Here is an 18,586-nt window from a genome sequence, read left to right as displayed (position 1 = left end):
TAGCAGTAAGATATGTTTAAAACTAACTCCATTCTCTATTTTCTCATGCCTTTTGAGGCCCTAAGAAGCTGTTTTACTATTCCTCCAAGACTACCTTAAAGCACTTTTTCATTAACTTATTTTCCCTTTATGTATTAATTAATAACAACGTTTTTGACCTCAGAGGTGGGGTTGTTTTCAGTGCCATTGGTTCAGTATAGCATCCCTGAAATATGTGATCTGCTATTTTTTCTTAAAAAAAGTATGTATTCCATATATGCGTGCACATATACCTGCTCCAAAAGTAACGCCTCCTATTTTATTTTGTGACTCGTGATGTCAGAAGCAGCTATTGGTGATATGGCATTAGAGGCTGAACCTAACCTGCCAATATTCTGTTGCATGTTGTTGCTGTGTGACAGATGGCAGCAGAGGGGCAGTCTGACAAAGTGATGTCTGACATGGAAGTGCATATGAAACAGAAGTGTGGCACTGAATTCCTCCATGTGGAAAAAGTTGCACCCACTGACATTCATGTTTGCTGAACGTATGGGGACCAAACAGTGGATGTGAGCACAGTGAGGTGGTGATGTTTTTCAGTGATGGTGATTGTGGGTCACCTCTGCCATGTTCCAGATACCCAAGTGGATATTTATGAGTGTGGCATGCAGGCTCTTGTTCATTGCTGGCAAAAGTGTATAGCTAATAAAGGTGACTGTGTTGAAAAATATTTTTTAGCTAAGAATTTGTTCTATCGAGTTGTGTTGTTATGCTCTTTGTATCAGAAATAAATAGGAGGCATTACTTTTGGAACTACCTATGTGTACTATATATAATGTATACATTTATGAAAGTTTTCCCGTTCTCCTTCTGATGGCTTTATCTGTAACTCTTCTCTTTGCAGAGGTGTGAGAGCAGTTCCATTCTTCAGGGTCAGACGAATATCCTCTTACTCCTCACTTTTATGACTTTCTTTTCTATGAGCTTGAATTTGACTGTTGCTGTGCACCTTTTATTTTTCTTGCTTGATTCATAGTCTTTCACACTATTTTTCTGCAGTCTGGCTGCTTTGCTGATAGAGCAAGCAAACCTTTTGTCTTCAACGGGAGTATGTAATAGTTTAATTTTTTTTGCTGTTCAAATAGTGTTTTTATAAAATACAGCTGGAGAACACTAGCACTTCTTCAAGGAAAATTTGTTGGCTTAATTCTTTGTTTTTTACTTTGAATCAAAGTGAAAAAGGTTTTTTTTTTTTAATCTGGAAAATGAAGCAAATTATACAGACTAGCCCCTGAAGACCAGAACATTGTAATCAAGCCAATCTCATCTTTTTGCAAATGAAGAGCCTTACAAGTCTAAAGTGCATATGGCAAGTCTAATATATGAGACTGACATTCATGCCTTGGATTTGTTTTATATAATTAAGTTATGAGATGAGTTTTTTGGTAAATGTGTTCAGTGTTTGACACTGGGATATTGTGGATGCATGGTAGGAGTCAAGCTTGATTAGGAACAATGCCATGTGCATTTGATCACACAGGTTCAGTGAGATCAGGGAGATCTTGTTTCTGTTTCCTCAATCGACAGAAGTACAGGCAATTTCCCAGAGATTCCAAGAATAGCATTTGTTGATTATGGAATGCATTCTAAATTTTGATTAGCTGCTCAGAATTTCTATTGCATTCAGTTTGCAGGAAGATGCAACTTTTCTTTTTTTAATTAATATGCTTCATAGCTGCTGAGAAATGTGTAGTTGGTCAAAGCCACAGTGTTCTATAATGTGAGGAACATATATGCAGAGATGGCCTCATGCCTCACACACCATTGTTTGATTTACTCAGTCACTGTAGAAATGGAGGTACAGAATCATTATGTCAATTTTATTTAAGTATTAAAGCTATTTATGTTGGAGCTTTCTTTTTATTTTTTAGTATATTTTTCTGCCCATAGAGAGAAGGGAGTAAAGCATATGTGTATTCTAATGATCCTGCAAGAGAGACATGTATCAGTTGTTCTCTGTATTATTAAACAGCTGTGCATGAAGATGATAATTGATTAATCATGCTTACAGCACTTGTGATGCATGTTTTGCATGCGGCATGAATGTATGTTGTGCAAGATTACGGTGTGAAATCATGCTTTAAAACCATCCTTCATCTGAGACATTTTCCTTTTTTTGAAGAACATGTTGAAATGTACCTTTATCCTTTATGTGGAAATGTGCATATTTGTCTCAAGAGATGAGCATGGAAATGCAATTGGTCTTACAAGTGTGCATGCCCTTATGCAGAAACATGCATCATGGAAAAGGTTTGCCTTGTTTGCAGGTGCATTTTGAGAGGCTGATTATGAACTTGACACTTAATGTAATACACTGATTACCTTGGGGTCCAATCATGCAAAGATTTACAGCTGGGGGTTGTATCGACCACTGTGAGGAATCCCACTGACTGTGATTTTGAAAGAACTCGCTGTGCAAGAGAAAAAATAAAATTTGGCATTGTGGAGCAAACGCTCCAGATGATCTCTAGTGTGAGTTCCAAAAGCTGACAGAAGCTGCAAAAATGGCTTTGGCAAGTTTCTAAACTTCTGTCTGAAAGAGATTTTTCTCTATATTGATAGAAATTACATGCTTTAGTTTTGTCTCTTTGAAGGTGGTGAAGGATAAATTTCTGAAAAATGAAGTAGCTGGGGGAAGCCTCAAGCTACACAAGTTTTCCTTTTACTTTCTTCAGCGTGTTGTAAAAACAGTGTAAATGTTTGATATAATAAGGAAGATATGCCAAGGAAAATGTCTTGCTCTCTAACTGTGTAGGTGTTTAAGATGTAATCATTCTGGTGATGGAATGTTAAGGCTCTGGAGGGTAACATATAGTATTCTTATTTCTTTAACCTTTGACAAGTCAATACCCAGTGAGAGAACTGATTTTTAGCTTTTGTCTTTCCTCCCTGCAAAGGGGTAGAAGCGAAGAAGCCCAACTTTGGCATGAAGACAAACATAAACTGTCGAGATCCGCTTACCAGGAGAGGATACATGTTTTGGCCATGAAAAGAGAAAACCTTTTGCAAGAAAAGAAGTGTTTACAGGTAAAAGGACTGCCAAGTTATCTATAATTATCAGTGCTGTGTGGGGAAAAAGCTTGTAAGCTGTCACATAGAATTAAATAAACTTATTGTAGTACTTCGTTCTGTGCAGCGATTAGAGCCTTGGCTGTAGTCCAGTTGATAATCTAAGTGATGATTGGAGATGGCAGCCACAGGAGTTGTGTTAATCTCATTAAAGAAAAGCAGAGCTGGAAGGCTCAGTGGGTTGTGTGCATTCTTTTATTTTCTCCATTATCCTTTTAAATGTCCTCTTCATGTTTTAATTTGCCACTTTTAAATTTCACTAATCTTCAGAAGTTTTTATTTGAAGACGGAAAGAATTTTGAAGGAGGCAATCTGCGATCAATTTCTGGTTATGTTTGATTACTGATATGAGATTTACCAGCTTTTGGTCCTGAAAGGTGATAAAAATCATTCATTATGATGCAGCTGTCGTTTGCCAACTTGACATGTGATGTCACAGTATATTAATAATTGGTAATGGATGTTTTAAGATAGCTTCTGTCCAATTTTAAATCTACAAGCTTTTAAGCATAATTTAGTTATTTTTTTCTCTGTATTTCAAAAATCTCAGTTTACTGTCTAGTACAAGTCTTTGCTCCATCTTTTTATACTTTAGTGATCACACTCAGCAGTTTGATGTCTTAGCTTTATTCCTTTGTTCTTTCCTTGAAATCTCATTGATTTTATTAATTTTCCTCCTTTGCTGAATCTAATAGTGTAATGAACTGTGTATACACATAAATATATCTGTATATGTTTACACATATATACACACACGTGTGTGTATGCGTACATACATATGTTAAAGAAGAATGAAATGGAGAAAAATATCTTAAATGACCAATGCAAACTCTTTTCATCAAGTCAACACCTTTGCATTGTTTACATTTATTTAATCAATCAACAGGAGTGGATGTAGCTTACATTTAATAGTGTCTAGAGGACTAATTTCTGTAATCTACGTATCCAACTAACCATGTCAAAATATTCAATTGAAAAATGCTGTCCTTGAAACTTGATGCCAGGTAATGTTTCTATGATTGTTTCAGGAGCAGTTCTATTTCTATATAACAGTGATATGGACAAATTAACCATACCCTTTAGAGGGATGCTATGAGGATTTATCAAAATGATCATGAATTCTAAGTGCTGAATAAATCTTACCTGTTGGTTGGTGGCTCTTGGTATCTCTTGAAAACTGATCTGGTTCAAAGTCACACATTACCTATTTATTTATTTTCTTCAGCCCTACTTTCACTTTCCTTTTGCTGTCTCTCCTTTCAGTTCTGCACATACCTTCTGGGCTTCTAAAGAGCTTGTGATGGTATCTGAAATTTACACTGTAATGTTTCCACTGCGATCTGTGCTTTGTGGACAACATGAGCCCGTATGTTAAATTAGGAGTCTCACAATCAGTAGTGATTAACTGTCATGTTAGAAATCTCAGTTTAAACTTAAATCCAAAAGGTAACCCCCTAGGATATGTTTAGTGAGCTAAATATCATCTGTTGCTCCATGCTGAGACTTTAAGTCCTTTTTATCCATCCCTGGAGGCTGCCCAAGAGCACATTAAAGGCTCCTTGACATTTCTGGGAAAGAAAGAGAAAATTCCAGCTAGCTGGCTAAAATTTCCATTCTCTCAAGAATAAATGTGAACTGTTCCCAAGCAGAATAGCTTTTTCATTGTGAATACTGATTTTGGTATCTGAGATGTAAAAACATTTCAGTACTAAAAGTGTGTTTTTAAAACCAAATTCTGTTCATCTCCTTTTCTGTTCCCCTGTAGGTTGCATATTGCAGAGATTGCAATTACTACGCTTTCAAAGAATATGAAGTTCTTTGTATTAAGTAGAGCCTATTAAGATTTTGGCAGTATTCCCAATCCAGTAATACAGAGACTGAATTGTCCTTTGTGCACACTAAAAGCCTGATTTGAGACTCAGAGAAACAGTACTGATGCTTTTGGCCTGCTGACCTTTTTGTGCTTGACAAATGCCTGTGGGTTGAAACATGGGCCACTCTGTTTTCTTGTACCTAAATCTAAAAGAATAAAAAGAAAACCATTGATAAATGTAGTCCAGAGCACTAATACAAGTTGAATTCTTTGAGCCATTTTAGTCCTCTAATGTACAAGGGACTATTTCTTCTTGTTTTAAGCAATACTCATGGAGTATGGGAGCTAGATAGAACAAGAAACCTGAAAACATTTGTTTATAAAGTGAGCATTAGTGAACTGAACTTCACTTAACTTATACTGAAAATGTTAAAAAAAAACAACCTCCAAAAGTAAGTTTTATAACCATGCTATCTTTTTTTCTGAATCTCTGCCTCATATATTCTTCAAGATAGAAAATTTTGAGATAGATAATGTTTTATCTTCATTACTCAATATTTGGCCCCAGAAGCTTCTTACTGTGGACCACTGAAACCTCTTTTGGATGCAGATTTATTGCTTCGTGAGTGGGCTCTTTTTTATGGTGTTAATCAACATGGTATCTGAGTGATTCAAACCAACTTAATTCTGTTTCTGCAACTGCCTTTGAGTGAAGAAACGTTTCTATTGTCATTTTACAGATATGATAATTGACTACTTAATTCTCTAAAGGAACTGCATGGTACTTTTTAAAGTGAATTTTGTAGTGCCTACTTACTTACTTGGAAAAAGTACCTGAAAAAGGTTTTTTTCTTCTTTAACTGGTATGAATATGGTAATGGAGAGCTTTGGGCTTTGATTTCTGTTGAGAATCTCTGGGTAGCACTTAAGAGTCTCTTCTTTTTGATTGTATGGAAGATGGTGAAGATTCAATCTGTGACTGTGTATGCAGATAATAGTCTAAGTGGCTTGCAGTTTCACAAAGAATATAAGAAATTCAGGAATAAAATCAAATGTTTCAGTATGGCATTCAACAACATAGCAAATAGTTCTCCTTTTTTTTTTAAACTCACTTTTCAATTCCGAGGACAGGTGAGCCAAGAGCCATGTGTTAAATAACTTTACTAACTCAACATCACAGATTCCTTTATGAAGTGCTCCTCCCTGAGTATAAGCTGTCTCTTGGGTTTCCAAGATAAAATTAGAATGTTCTGTTGCAAGAAACATCGCTACCATAAAATGTTTATTATTGAATGAGAAATCTAGAGGAACCATCACAGAGATATGCTGCAGTAGGGTGGACAGGTTGTTGATCACCTGCCAGTCTGACACAAGGTTCTGTGACTGTGGTTGGACTGAGATTTTTTTAAAATATTTTTGAACACAATTTTTTGACTTACAAAGTACTGGTGATAGGCAAAAGGTGCCTATCACAGTTCATTTTGTCAGAGGAATCTGAAATATGGTGTTGAGAAGCATGTGGGGAGTTTCAGGCTGTAGAAGTTCTAGAGTTTATAAGCACAACAGATGTAAAAAAAATTTTGCTTGTCAACAAAAGGCTGTCATCTCATTTAGTGTTGCATTAAATGGAACAATCTTAATTCATTGCTTCTAAGACATTTTCCTAGGAGCATAGCAATTTCTTTCATTTTGTAAACAGATTTCTGTTCTATGCAGAAAGAAATTGAAGACCTCCGAGTGAGACTGGCTGTGTTAGAAGAAAAAGACCAACAGCTACAAAGAGAAATTGACCAACAAGATAGGCTTATTCAGCCACAGGACTGTGAACTGACTGCTTTACTTGGTTGTGTTTCTTTGAGAGAGCTACAGGAAATAAGCAAGGCTGTGGATGACACTTTAGCCTCCTCCTATCAAATTCCATTCACTTTGGATCTTCCAGGAACAATAAAGAGGTATTTAAATATCAATGTTATTATTGATGTAAAGTCTTGTACCTTCCCAGTGTGGTGTTAGAGTTCACTGCCAGTTGTTTCATTGGTAATCGTGCCAGTTAATTACCTGGATTTGGATGCTTAAGAATTTCTGAGAACAGATATTTATGTTCTGATAACTTCCTTAGAAATGAGGAACTTGTAGTGATTTGAAGATTTTGTACTTCATATTTTTATGGAAAAGAGCCATCTACAAAAAGCGCTTGAATCCAGCAATTGTTAGTACCTATCATTAATTTAAATTATTTTTTGGTACCTAGTGAAATTTATTTCCTAGCTTGATAATGCAGTAATTGCAGTATGTTTCCCACAGTCTGAAAATGTGTACCAGGCACCATCCAGATAAATATAAGAGATGTCTCTTGCTTCAGTGAACTTCCAAAAGTAATACAGACTTCTCTGATGAGTGTTAGGCTCAGACACTGGAATTGAGGTAGTGGGGGAAGAGATAGGACTTGAAGGCTTTTGGGACGCCCACAGTTATATGCCAAGTGTATGGCTCTTTTAGATGGAAAAGTAGCTACTTTTAGTAACAAATTTTGAAATAATTTCATCTTTATTTAAAAAGTAATAGAAGCATTTCAGGACCTGTATGTTGTTGACAGTCAATGAAACATTGGTGATGGAACTTTGAAAGTGTTATTTCTTCAGTGTCATCAGGACAAAATATAATTCCTATTTATCGTAACGTTCATCCCTTCCAGATAAGCAGTAGTTGTGTTGCTTGCATCTTTTTTTCCCCACTCTTCATGTTTATTGGATTTAGATTATTTGTATTAGCATTCATGAGAAGTTGCTGCTCATGTGTGCTAATTTATACAGTTTTTTTTAAGTCAGCAGAATGTCTCACAGAAGATGTATCCCTCTCTTTTGAGGTTTGTTTAAAATTTTAAATTAGGTTATGGGAATATTGAATTGTTTAGCTTGTTTTTAATGGTTGCTTATACTTGTGTTTCAAAGATTGAGGTATAAAAGATTTCTAGCAGGCTGTCTGAGAACATATACTTTGATTTGAGTTTTCTCTTAGTTTTGAGTTTGCTTAAAAGTTTTTTTTTTTTTTTTCACTCACACTGCTGATACAACAAATGAGTTGCGCTTACTCTTTAGGAAACCCTTAAATGATGTCTTAAATTAGTACTGGTTCAGGAGCAGCTTTCTCTGAATTCCTTGCTCACCAGTACCATGAACAACACGTTCACTTGAAAGAAAGTGGGTGTTTGTTGTTGGAAGTGTGTTCAGAGCTTTAACAAAAATGTATGATTAATTTTCTTTTCTTATTTTTTTTAATTTTTGAATGAGGCCTTTAATGATCCTTTTTTTGAATGAGGCCTTTAATGATCCTTTTTTTGTTTGTTTTAGTTTTGTTTGTTGATTTTTTTTATTGTTGGAGCTGACAATTGGATTTTTCTACTCTCTTTACCATAATTGGAGTTCCCCTGTAGCAAGAGGGGACAAATAAACTCTAGATTGCCTTACATAAGTGAGCATGCTTAGGCAAGCATCTTTGACAGCCTTTAGGAAAGGTCTGAAGTCCCACTTCAGGCTGTAGTTGTTTGATATTGTCAGGCCCACAGGGTTTTTTGAACCAGAACTAGTGGCAGTGACACATATATCCACCTATCTCATGGTCATGAGAACCTACAGCTCTTGGTTGAGAATATGGGAGCTTCTGTGTTGAGGTGCTTTGTATCCTGACTGGATCTGAACTTACAGCCTCAGTGTGAGCTCCTCCTACCTGCTAAGCATTTCAGAGCCCTTGGCGTCATAGTCTGCTATATCCTATTTTAAATATCCTATTTTAAATCTGCTAAAAGGTTGTACATGCTTTGCCAGCTGCTCTAGTAAAAAGTGCATATGCTCTCGGGAGCAAGGATTGAAATCCCCAGTCTAGATGTTGAACTGAGCAGTTTAGCTTAATCATGTAGCCTCTTCCCTTGCCTGTGGTTTTTGGATCACTTTGCTTAAACCACTTGCTACTTTAGGTACCTGAAAGAATTCCAGGGCTGTTTAGTGTGATGGTCATGCACATTTATGGGTTGAGCTCTCTGCCACTTTTTGTTTCCAGAATAAGCTATATATCCAGAAGTGCTGAGGAGAGTAATATGCTCTTGCCGTGGTTTCAATTAATAGTGAGATATCTGTGAAATATTACAGTTAAATTAAAGTGATGGGCGTCTTCCTTTTAAGTCTGTGCAATCCATCATACCTCAGATACAGTGGTCTTATAACTGCATTTAGTTATACTATTTTCTCTTTATGTAAGATGAAAACATTGCAAATGGATAATAAATCAGCTAGCACGTGTACACTTCCAGTGGATCCATGGAAGTCCTCTATTAAAGTTATTCTATAACTTCCTCCTCAAAGCAAGGCTACAGTTTCAAAGTGAGATCACGTCCCTCAGGGCCCCAAGGAAAACGATCATACAGCCTCACTAGATATCCTATCTTTGACCACTCCTTCACTGTGTAGTCTTTTTTTTTTTTTCCTCCCATATCTTGACAGAATTTCCCTTGTTGCAACTTGCATTGGCTTATCCTAAATCGGTACATCTTCTAAAAGACAGTATATTAGGTAAGAGTTTAAAACTTAACAAAACCAGTTCGACATATTCGTTTTAAACTCCAAACTCTTGGGATATTATATAGATATGTTCATTTTGTTTTATGAATTATTAAAGAAAAAATTGAAATATTTCTAAAGTTTAGGCTATGCGAGGAAAAAAATGCATGTGTACTTAAAAACAGTGCTTATGTAGAAAGTCATTCAATACTGATGGGCTGCTGGCTGATGCCAAATTTCTGGGTGCCAGGATGAAAGATATTGCTTATTTATTCTGTCTGTGTTGCACTAGTCAGTAAAGTACTACTGTAGTGTGCTTTTGCACAATTATTTGTTCGGTAGAAGAGCTTCTTTCAGCACTGGGATAGCACAGGGCTGATGTGAAGCATCTCTTAAAATCATCTGTGCTATAATGAATCATATTCAGTGGCTTTGCATCTCACCATAAAAATACAAATTATTTTACTTTTCTTGGTCTAAATGTTATCAAATAGAAACTCATTAAAGCAAACTTAAGGAAAAATGAGAGAACATTAAATGAAGAGTAATTACCCAGATAGAATTGTGCAGAAGGAGGAGTGCAAGTCAACGTAACATTAGGTTGAACATTGTTTCAAGCTTATTTTTCTTGTCAAGCGTTGCTATTTTCAGGAAGATTAATAATCCTTTGTGTAGTCTTGTTCATCTTTTTATGTAGTAGATTCTTTTATTTTTTTTAACTGAAAGCCTTTGTCAGTAATTTTAATGTGCTTAGAGTCTGACTTGGAAAATGTTACATGCTTTACTCTGGGCTCTTTCTCGAGGGCCAGTGGAGGCTAGGTTAAAGCAGGGCCAGTTAATTTTCAATCAAAAAAGCTAGCTTGTGGTTTCACAGGGATTCTTATTCAGGCTGTGATCATAAAATGTGATTATTTTGCTCATCAAGACAGGATTAATTATCTTTGATAAACTAAAGGGCGTAATCATTATTATAGAATGAGGAAATTGCAGTACAGAAGCTCAAACTCCTTGCGTGGGGTTCTGCACTAGAAATGTGTTCAGAAAATTGTGGGTGTTTTCTGTGCTCTGATATTATTGTGTGTTAACTGAAGACAGTATAGCTCAAAATCAGAGAAAAATAGGTCTGAGTGTTAAGTGTGAAGGACTTTTTCCTGGAGATTGCAAGGTTTAAAAAAAATAAGTACCATGTTCATATTCTCCACTGAAGAGGGGACAGTTAAAAATGGTTTTCTGAAACTGCGTAACTTATATCTTGTCCTTATAAGACAGTGTTAATTATCTGATTTATTCACTTATGTGCCCATGGTGTAGGGAACCTGCTTTGGCAGGGGGGTTGGACTCAATGATCTCTTGAGGTCCCTTCCAACCCTGTGATTCTATGATTGTTTCATTTTTCCATTTTCATAATGGAAACTGGATGAGTTTGTTGCACTTTTGTTTGTATTTAGTTTCATTTAGTGTTTTTAATCTTGATTTTACACACATTTTGGCATGCATATTACTACACAGCACATCATCTTTAAAATAAATCACAGCGTTCCATGTGGACTATTGTCTGGGCAAGGCCAGTTGAAAGAAAGAAATTCAAGTTTTTGAAAGATATTTAATTGAATACTCTAACTCTTCTTTCACCCCACCCATGGAGCAATTTTTAATTAGAAGGAACTTGTTCCACAGTATATGTGTGAGATCTTCTGAAGATATGAAAATTTTCTACTCTGTGTATTAGTTATTATAGGACTGTCATGGACGGTGGCACAAGGAACTGAACTTGAAGTTTTTTGCAACAAGTTCAGTCTGTTTTAATGACACTTGGGACTCATCTGACAAATATTAATTCAAAGTGAGATGCAAAAGCTCTAGGGGTTGAAAACCTTATTATTTGGACTATACTCAGAGCATTCAGCAACTTCAGTTTAGGCTAAAGCCTGGTGAGGCCAAAAAAGGTGTTCTTTCTAAAGAAGTTAATTTTCTTGGGAAAAGTGAGGAAGAAAAAAACTAAATGTAGTTTCCTGTATTAACTTAAGAAAAGTAGACCATTCTCAATGATGCTTCTACTATCATTAGGGGAACTGGCCTTGTGTGTGTTTTGTTACTCTTCAGAATATTCATCTATTTGAAATTTCTAATCACGTTAGTAATTAGTAAGCTACATGAACTTACTGAAGAAATCTGAAGGTAGCCATGTGTGTTCACATCAGCCTTTCCACAAAAATAGTAGCTTTAAAGATTTGCATTTAGAAGAAGCAAAACAAATGGCACCCTATTGTTCCAAAAAGGTATGTATTGTTTCTAAGATAATGTGCACCAGGAAATTCCTTTTTAAAGGTTTTCTTTGGTTATTTCTGAGAAAATGCATACGTATTAAAAATATCCTCTGAGAATAGAGAGGTAGTGCAAAATACAAAGAGCAAAGGGATGAAATGGATTTAGAGCATCCAAAAGTTTCTACTACAGGGCAGAGTGTGCTAATATCTGTCAGTGGTTGATGGGCTCATTTGTAGGATAGTAGAGAAGTAAGTTGTACTTGGAATCCCTGTTACTCTGAGTATGTCTGGGAGTATTTTATTCTTTCTAGGATGATTTGAACTTTTTGTTTGCACTTTTTCTTGATTTCATAAATCTAGTGGTGCTGTTGATAGATTGGTTAGATATAAACAATCTCAACTTTTTTGTTTGCATTCTTGATCATTTTGAGATATTCCTATGCCATGTCGTGAATCAGACCATGAAGACAGATGGTTTAGTAGACCTTTAGGTATAATGCATCATTTTGAACTGCCTTCTGGCCTCATTTGGTACTGGGAGGACTTTGTTGGTCCAGGGACTGAGTATACATGGAGCTGTTTTAAGTAAATTGCTATTGCATTCACCTTCTGATCAAATTCTGATTTAGTTGTCTATCTTGAGCTGTCAGGTGAGCTGACAAAACGGATAATTTCTGTAGAGGCCACTACAGCTAGAGCTTAGTTACTGAGTAATGGGAATCAAGAAGACCAAGACCTCGATCATCTCAATAGTTGAATTACTTCAACTGTAAGGGTTTGCAGGAATGGAAAAACAGATTGTGTATGAAATCACGTGAAGAAGTGCTGCACAAAAACTATTCTTCCTGTTGTTCACTTGTGTTCTAGCTATATGCTTTGGACATGGGAATCTTCAAGACTTCTGACAGCTCCAGTTTCCCATGCAGGCCTGCTTGTGTTTGGCTTAAATTGTATCACCAATGATTCATTTTCTATGACTTGAACACAATGCACAGACCAATCTCAGTATTAGTCCTACTGGCTTGACTTATGGCTCATCAAGTCACTCTGATTTTATCTTCTAAAGCTTCACATGGTATTCAGGAATGCTCCTCTTCTCTTTGACAGGAGAGGTCTCTGCACTATGTAAGGTGTGAACCAAAAAACAGTTATGAGGTTCTTAAAAATATAACAGTGCTTGTATTGCTTATAGTAGCTAGATATGATGAAGCTTGCATGGTGTCCTGTTTTAATTTTAGGTTTTTTTTTTCCCCATTTTTAATGATCCACTAATCCATTTTCTTCTGTAGCAAGGCTATAGTCAACTTCACAAAAACTATAGCAGTTTTCAATGGAGATGCAGAGCCAGAGAAGATGCTTCCTGGTGTTGTGAGTGAACCCTGCCCTTGGAACTTCCTCAGGCTTCTTACCCTCAGAGAGCCTGAGGCCCCAGACAATACCTCTGCCACAGTGTGGGTGTTTGTTTGTTTATTTTTTAGGAAAAAAATTCCAAATTTCACGTCAAATGTCAGACTTCAACCTGAGTTGTGATGTTACAATTCCATCATTTTTAACCATGTTCCACTTCTGGGTTAGTGTTTTGAGGAAGAGGTTGCCACAGCTTCCTCAAACAAGTTTTCTGCAAACTTTTGTTGGAGGCTAAGTTGTGCCATAAGTGTGAGAAAAAGCTTGTCTCTTGCTTTGTGATCTGACTGGAGTCTCAAATTTCTATTTCCAGATCGGTGGGAACTTTCATCTCTACTTTGTCTACCTATGGTTGATTTAATTCCCTTGTTCTCTGCTTAAGATTGAATTGCAGAAAACTTGGACACGTGGCTTTCTTTCTTCTTCCTCATTTGTGGAAGCAGCATTGGAAAAAGCTCGATATTGAAATGCTGACATGCCAGATAATGTCTTTGCTTCAGCACATGAAATGAATTTGCTTCCTGCAAAGTTGCTGACAAAAGTCATCAGGCAGTAGTTTACAAATTTAGAAGTTGTGGTAGGGGACTTTTACACTGAGTTGCCTGTGCACTGATGTCAGTTTTGAGCCCAGGTCCTTGTTCTACGACTCTGCAGTTCAGTGACTCAGATCCACTGGTGCAGGTAGGAACCCCTATTGTAGGAAGGAGAAGGGCTTCTGCAAAGTCTGGCTGTGCACAACAGACACTGACCTTCCTTGGGAAGAGCAAGTGGAACTGGAACCACGGTAGGGAAAGGAAAAAGTCAGTCTTCCAACACTGAGAACAGAGCAATGTTGGGAAACTGAAATAATTTGTTGCGATCTTGGAGGCAGATCTTTTAACCTTTCAAAGCAGCAGGAAGATGAGTACCATCCGCTTGAGTGCCCATGTGTGCAGCGTAATGAGGAATCTGCTTTCCCCTGCTGAGCATCTGGTTTCCCCTGCTTGCCTTAAAAGCATCCAGTGGGATGCAGCAGCCCATAAAGCCCAGGCCACATATGTGCTTATTCCTCTGGGTGCACATGCATTTTAAAGACTTTTATTTCTCTTTAGGGAAAAATGACCAGCTGTCTCTGTCAATGTAGGATACTGAATTCATTTGTATGTAATAAATGGTTAACAGCAGTCATGGTTGGACCAATTTAGCCAGTGACATACAGAGGATGTTATTCTTAGGGGAATATTTGCAGCTGCCTTGGTCCTGTTCTAGTTTGTGCTGTTCTCTCAACCTTTACAGAATGATGTAGTCGAAAAACAAGGATTTTTTAACGCAACAGAAAATTTAAGGAAAATTTTGAATGGCTGCTGCAGAGAACAACTTGATGATGCCTTTGTTTTCAATCCAATGCTCCTGTTTCAAGTAGCAGTTGGAACAACAACTGCCACAACCACACTGGCAGCAGCCAACAGTGATGGGGAATAACAGTAGTGTGCAAATGGTTGGTTGGAACAGAAGGCCAGCTTAGCTCTCTGTATGGTGTTTTAAAAGGCCAGAAGGCTTCTCAGTTCATGACAATAAAAATTCAGCTTGGAATCTTAATTAAAGATGCCAGTAACAATCGTGTTGTTGTTATAGTGTACTTTGCATGAATATAACCAAGATGTAATTCTTTTCGGAGTGGATGAAGTGCAGTCATCTTGTGGTTCAGTGGGAAACCTTACCTGGTGAGTTGAAGCTTTACAAGAACAACAGGAGAGTGTACTTCTGGTACTGCCTCTTGGCAAATGCCAAGTTGAGAAGCATGTATATTGAAGCCATCATTGATGTAAGAAAACACCAAAATATACCGCTCTGCAGAGTGACAGCTGGAAGGGCAACTGAAGCAAAATCAGTTCCCTGTTTTCTCAGAGAGAAGTAGATAATTTTGGATTCTTGTTTATGTACCTTGGAGAACTCTGTATATTAAAATGTACAGAAAAGTCCAATGCTTCTGTACCTTGAAGTACACTTCTTGATAATTTTTGTCTCAAATCAGATTAATTTTTGAGATTGGAAGCTTTCCAAAGTGACACTTGACATTTTACTTCCGTTTCAGGTGGCTAGTCTTTTTAACTGCCACAGGTTTCACTTTCTCTATGAATTAAACACAACTTTTCTTTCCTTCTGCTTAGTGTCAAAGTCCACCCCTCAGGAGCACTGACAGATTTAGACAGATAAATCAGATTTTTAGCTTTTCAGTTTGGCAGAAATTCTGCTTATTTGTCAGTGTTTAACCAGTTTGGTTTTCTTACAAATGTTTTCCATGGTCTGCATATCTAAGGAAAAATGAGAGTTACTTTGAAAAACTCAGCTTACTATACATATGATCTTGCTTCTCAATCCGGATATATGGTACTGTGAAAACCCAATTGTTTAAAGTCCCATGGGTCAGTGCAAGAAGTTGAAAGGGAACTTAAGTGCTTGACCAAAATATTGGTTTCCTCCTATGGTAATATCCAGATATGTAGCCAAAGCAGGGTTATGAAGATATGGAATGAAGATAATTTTATCATCCATTGTTTTACATGTTTAGGCACCAAGTTTGTTGTGGAGTAGACAAGTATATAAAGTATATATTTCACCTTAGTCAACCTAGTTCTGAAAGTTCTTAATTTGGCAGAAGAATAGGACTGACAACATCCTTGTAGGTCTTGTCCTAGTGAAAATCTTCACATGCTTTCTGTAATCATGAATTTGTTGAATTTACTCAAGAACATTATGATTTTATTCAAGAAAACTTTAAGTATACTTTCTTAGTTTTTCTTATTTGCCACTAGGACTGAAGAATATCCAACTTAAAGCTCCCTCTTGCTAAGTACAGTTTTGCTCAAAAGCTTTTTTTTTTTTGACTTCTTTTCAAAGCCTCCTGATATACGTTCATTAAGGGAACTGCAAAAGTACAAGAAAGTTATTGATTGTCAGATTTGATTTTTGTATGGTGGATTTCTTCCTTGAAGGCCTGCTGACATCCCTAGACTTAAAATTTCTAGTGGATTTTTGCTTTGATGTAGGTTGATGCTTATATAAAATGTTCCATGAGTCATGCTTCAGATTTTGCAAAGGATTGGACAAAGGCTTTTTGGAAGGTCAGCTTCTGTTTACTGCTGAAAGCGAGACTGCAAGTGTAAGGCTTGGAATGTGTATTTCATCTTCTAAGAAAATACAATTTTTTTGTTAGTTCAGAATCTGAGAAGGAGTCCTGTTAGGATCTTCACATCTGAAAAGTCATTATTTCTGCAGGTTTTATTGGATTATTGATTGATTATCAGGCAGTTGTATTACTCAGAGGTCAATTTCAAATGCACTGCAAGTTGTTTGAATTTGCTGATGATCAAGAAAATTCACTTTAATAATCAATACATGTAAGAAGAAGGAAATGCATGTTCATATGAATTGAAATTCAACCCATCATTCTTCCTCATATACATATAACTGGAATGTGAGTAATTTTATATTGTTCTGACTTGGATTTAAAGAAATGATGCTTTTTGTTGAAGGATTATAATGTGATATGGAGATAGGGAGAGAAATATCAGGACATAGGAAAGTCTTTGAAGTAATGGCAAAGTAAGGAAGAACATTTGCTGTAAAGGGAATCCTTTGTCTTTCAGTTTCTGCAGGCTTAGCTCAGAGGTGGTGCCTCACCTTCTGTATAAAAAGAAGAATTTCCAGTATAGAATTTACTTATTAATTCTTGTACCCCATGTGCAATAAGTTTTTGCAGTTATGCAGACTATATTCTGACTACGTTCTATCCATGTATATGTATTTTGTCATTAATACAGGAACAGTTTCTGTTTAAGCTGAATATGTATATTTATGTATCTCGAGAGTAGAGATCATGACAGCATGTCTTGTCTTTACCCATTTTCATTATTTGAATTTTTTCCTTCGGAAGCCAAATATAACATAAATACACAATAGCCTTGTATGTGAAGGGAAGTATACTAGCAAAGTGGAAGGAAAGAAATTCAGAAACCTTCCTTTAGTAGAAAGCCCATTCTTCCCAGTATTGTACTACTTGGCCTTCCTCTGAACAAAGCTACTTCCACTCTATCTGCAGTTCCTGCATATAAATCATGAGTTCTTAGACTATTCTTTACAAAGATTTTTAACTGTTACATAATGAAATTTATCATTCTCTTTGGTCATATTAGAAGCCTCTGATTGAGTGACCATACATTTTGATTTACAGTCCTCCTTCTCTGTCAGTCTGGACTGAATGGTTGTTGCTTTTTTTTTGCCTACCTGCCATTCCTGATTATGAATACCATTTTATCAGTTTCCAGCTGTGTTATTACAATTCAACACACTCAACACCTATATTCCTTTCAGGTCTCTGAAATGAGATACTCACAGGGCAGTAGTTTGTTCAAGGTATTTTGATCTTACAATTTTTCCTGTGACTACAGTTAGATGCCATGTCTGCCTCAGATCCTGAATATGCAACATTCCCATGTCCTCGTGCATTTCTTCATCTGAAGTCTATGTTTTGTGAATGTACTACTTCCTTCATCATTCAAAAAGCATAACTTCTTAGCTCCTGATTCCCTAGTCTGATGTGAATGTAGTGAGACCCCATGATGTATCAAGTCTATGTTCCTTTTCTTATCTCTTCATTAGGGATCCTAATGTGTGTGAATCCATTGCAAACTATTTGAATAGATTATATATCTATTGTATATGACATTTAGGGAGAATAGCAGATGATACCTAGATTGCCATCAGTTCTATGACTGTAAAAATCTTCCTTTTCCTGCATTAGTGAGTTAAATTTGTATTAATCGAATTCATGTCATATTCTACTCCTTCTATCAGTCAGGTCAAGAACTTTGGATTCTCTGTGATGGTGTTAGCTTATATTGGATTTCAGAAGTAACTTCTAAGTGGCTCTTATAATAGATTGCAGAGGCTGTGAGAACAAGCAGTCAAATTCTTGATTATCTTTTCTGCCAGAGAAGAATAGCAATGAATCAAAACTATGGCCTTTTTCTCAAGCGAGAATTAAGTGTTATTCAAAAGAGCTCTTTTTAATGCTGTTTTCCCCAATGGTCATAAGTAAAGCAACTTCTAAGCATAGAGCATATGCCTTTTAAACTGAAATATGATGCTCCAGGGTGCTGGTAAAGGAAAATACTGTTTCTGGTTCAAGTCACGTGTAACAGATTGTGGCTGTTAAAACCCTTTGTTGGTGGAATGAATCAGTATTGACTGCTTGGTTTCTGCTGCGGGTCAGCTGGAGCATTAGCTTGTCAGTTAATTGGAAAGCTTGTGAGGGGCTTCTCCCATGATGTTTGATGGTAGAAGAGGAAAGCCTGGGAATAAGCTTAGTGATAAACTGTTTTTGTTGGTAAAAGAAAATACTGTTTTCTCTAAAAAACCCTGGCTGGTTCATACCCAGTTTTCATTATTGCTTGTGAGTA

The 18,586-nt window shown here is 36.6% G+C and overlaps 2 protein-coding genes across 2 annotated transcripts in view; both read left to right on the top strand.

Moving 5' to 3' along the window:
• SPRTN (SprT-like N-terminal domain) overlaps positions 1-13,419 on the top strand; it is a 181,358-nt gene extending 167,939 nt beyond the window's left edge. The window contains exon 7 of the mRNA XM_065735848.1: positions 13,409-13,419. The gene's annotated coding sequence lies outside the window, so the exon portion shown is untranslated. The remainder of the gene's footprint in view (positions 1-13,408) is intronic.
• DISC1 (DISC1 scaffold protein) overlaps positions 1-18,586 on the top strand; it is a 188,504-nt gene that overhangs the window by 57,229 nt on the left and 112,689 nt on the right. Inside the window, exons 5-6 of the mRNA XM_065730393.1 lie at positions 2,937-3,066; positions 6,638-6,873. Of these exons, the coding sequence (XP_065586465.1) occupies positions 2,937-3,066; positions 6,638-6,873 (366 nt within the window). The remainder of the gene's footprint in view (positions 1-2,936; positions 3,067-6,637; positions 6,874-18,586) is intronic.

Source organism: Cyrtonyx montezumae, unplaced genomic scaffold, assembly GCF_038088225.1.
Source record: "Cyrtonyx montezumae isolate F1298 unplaced genomic scaffold, pur_monq_1.0 scaffold_0, whole genome shotgun sequence".
Taxonomy (NCBI): domain Eukaryota; kingdom Metazoa; phylum Chordata; class Aves; order Galliformes; family Odontophoridae; genus Cyrtonyx; species Cyrtonyx montezumae.
Note: the sequence above shows the minus strand (reverse complement) of the source record. Positions and strands in the feature narration are given on the sequence as shown.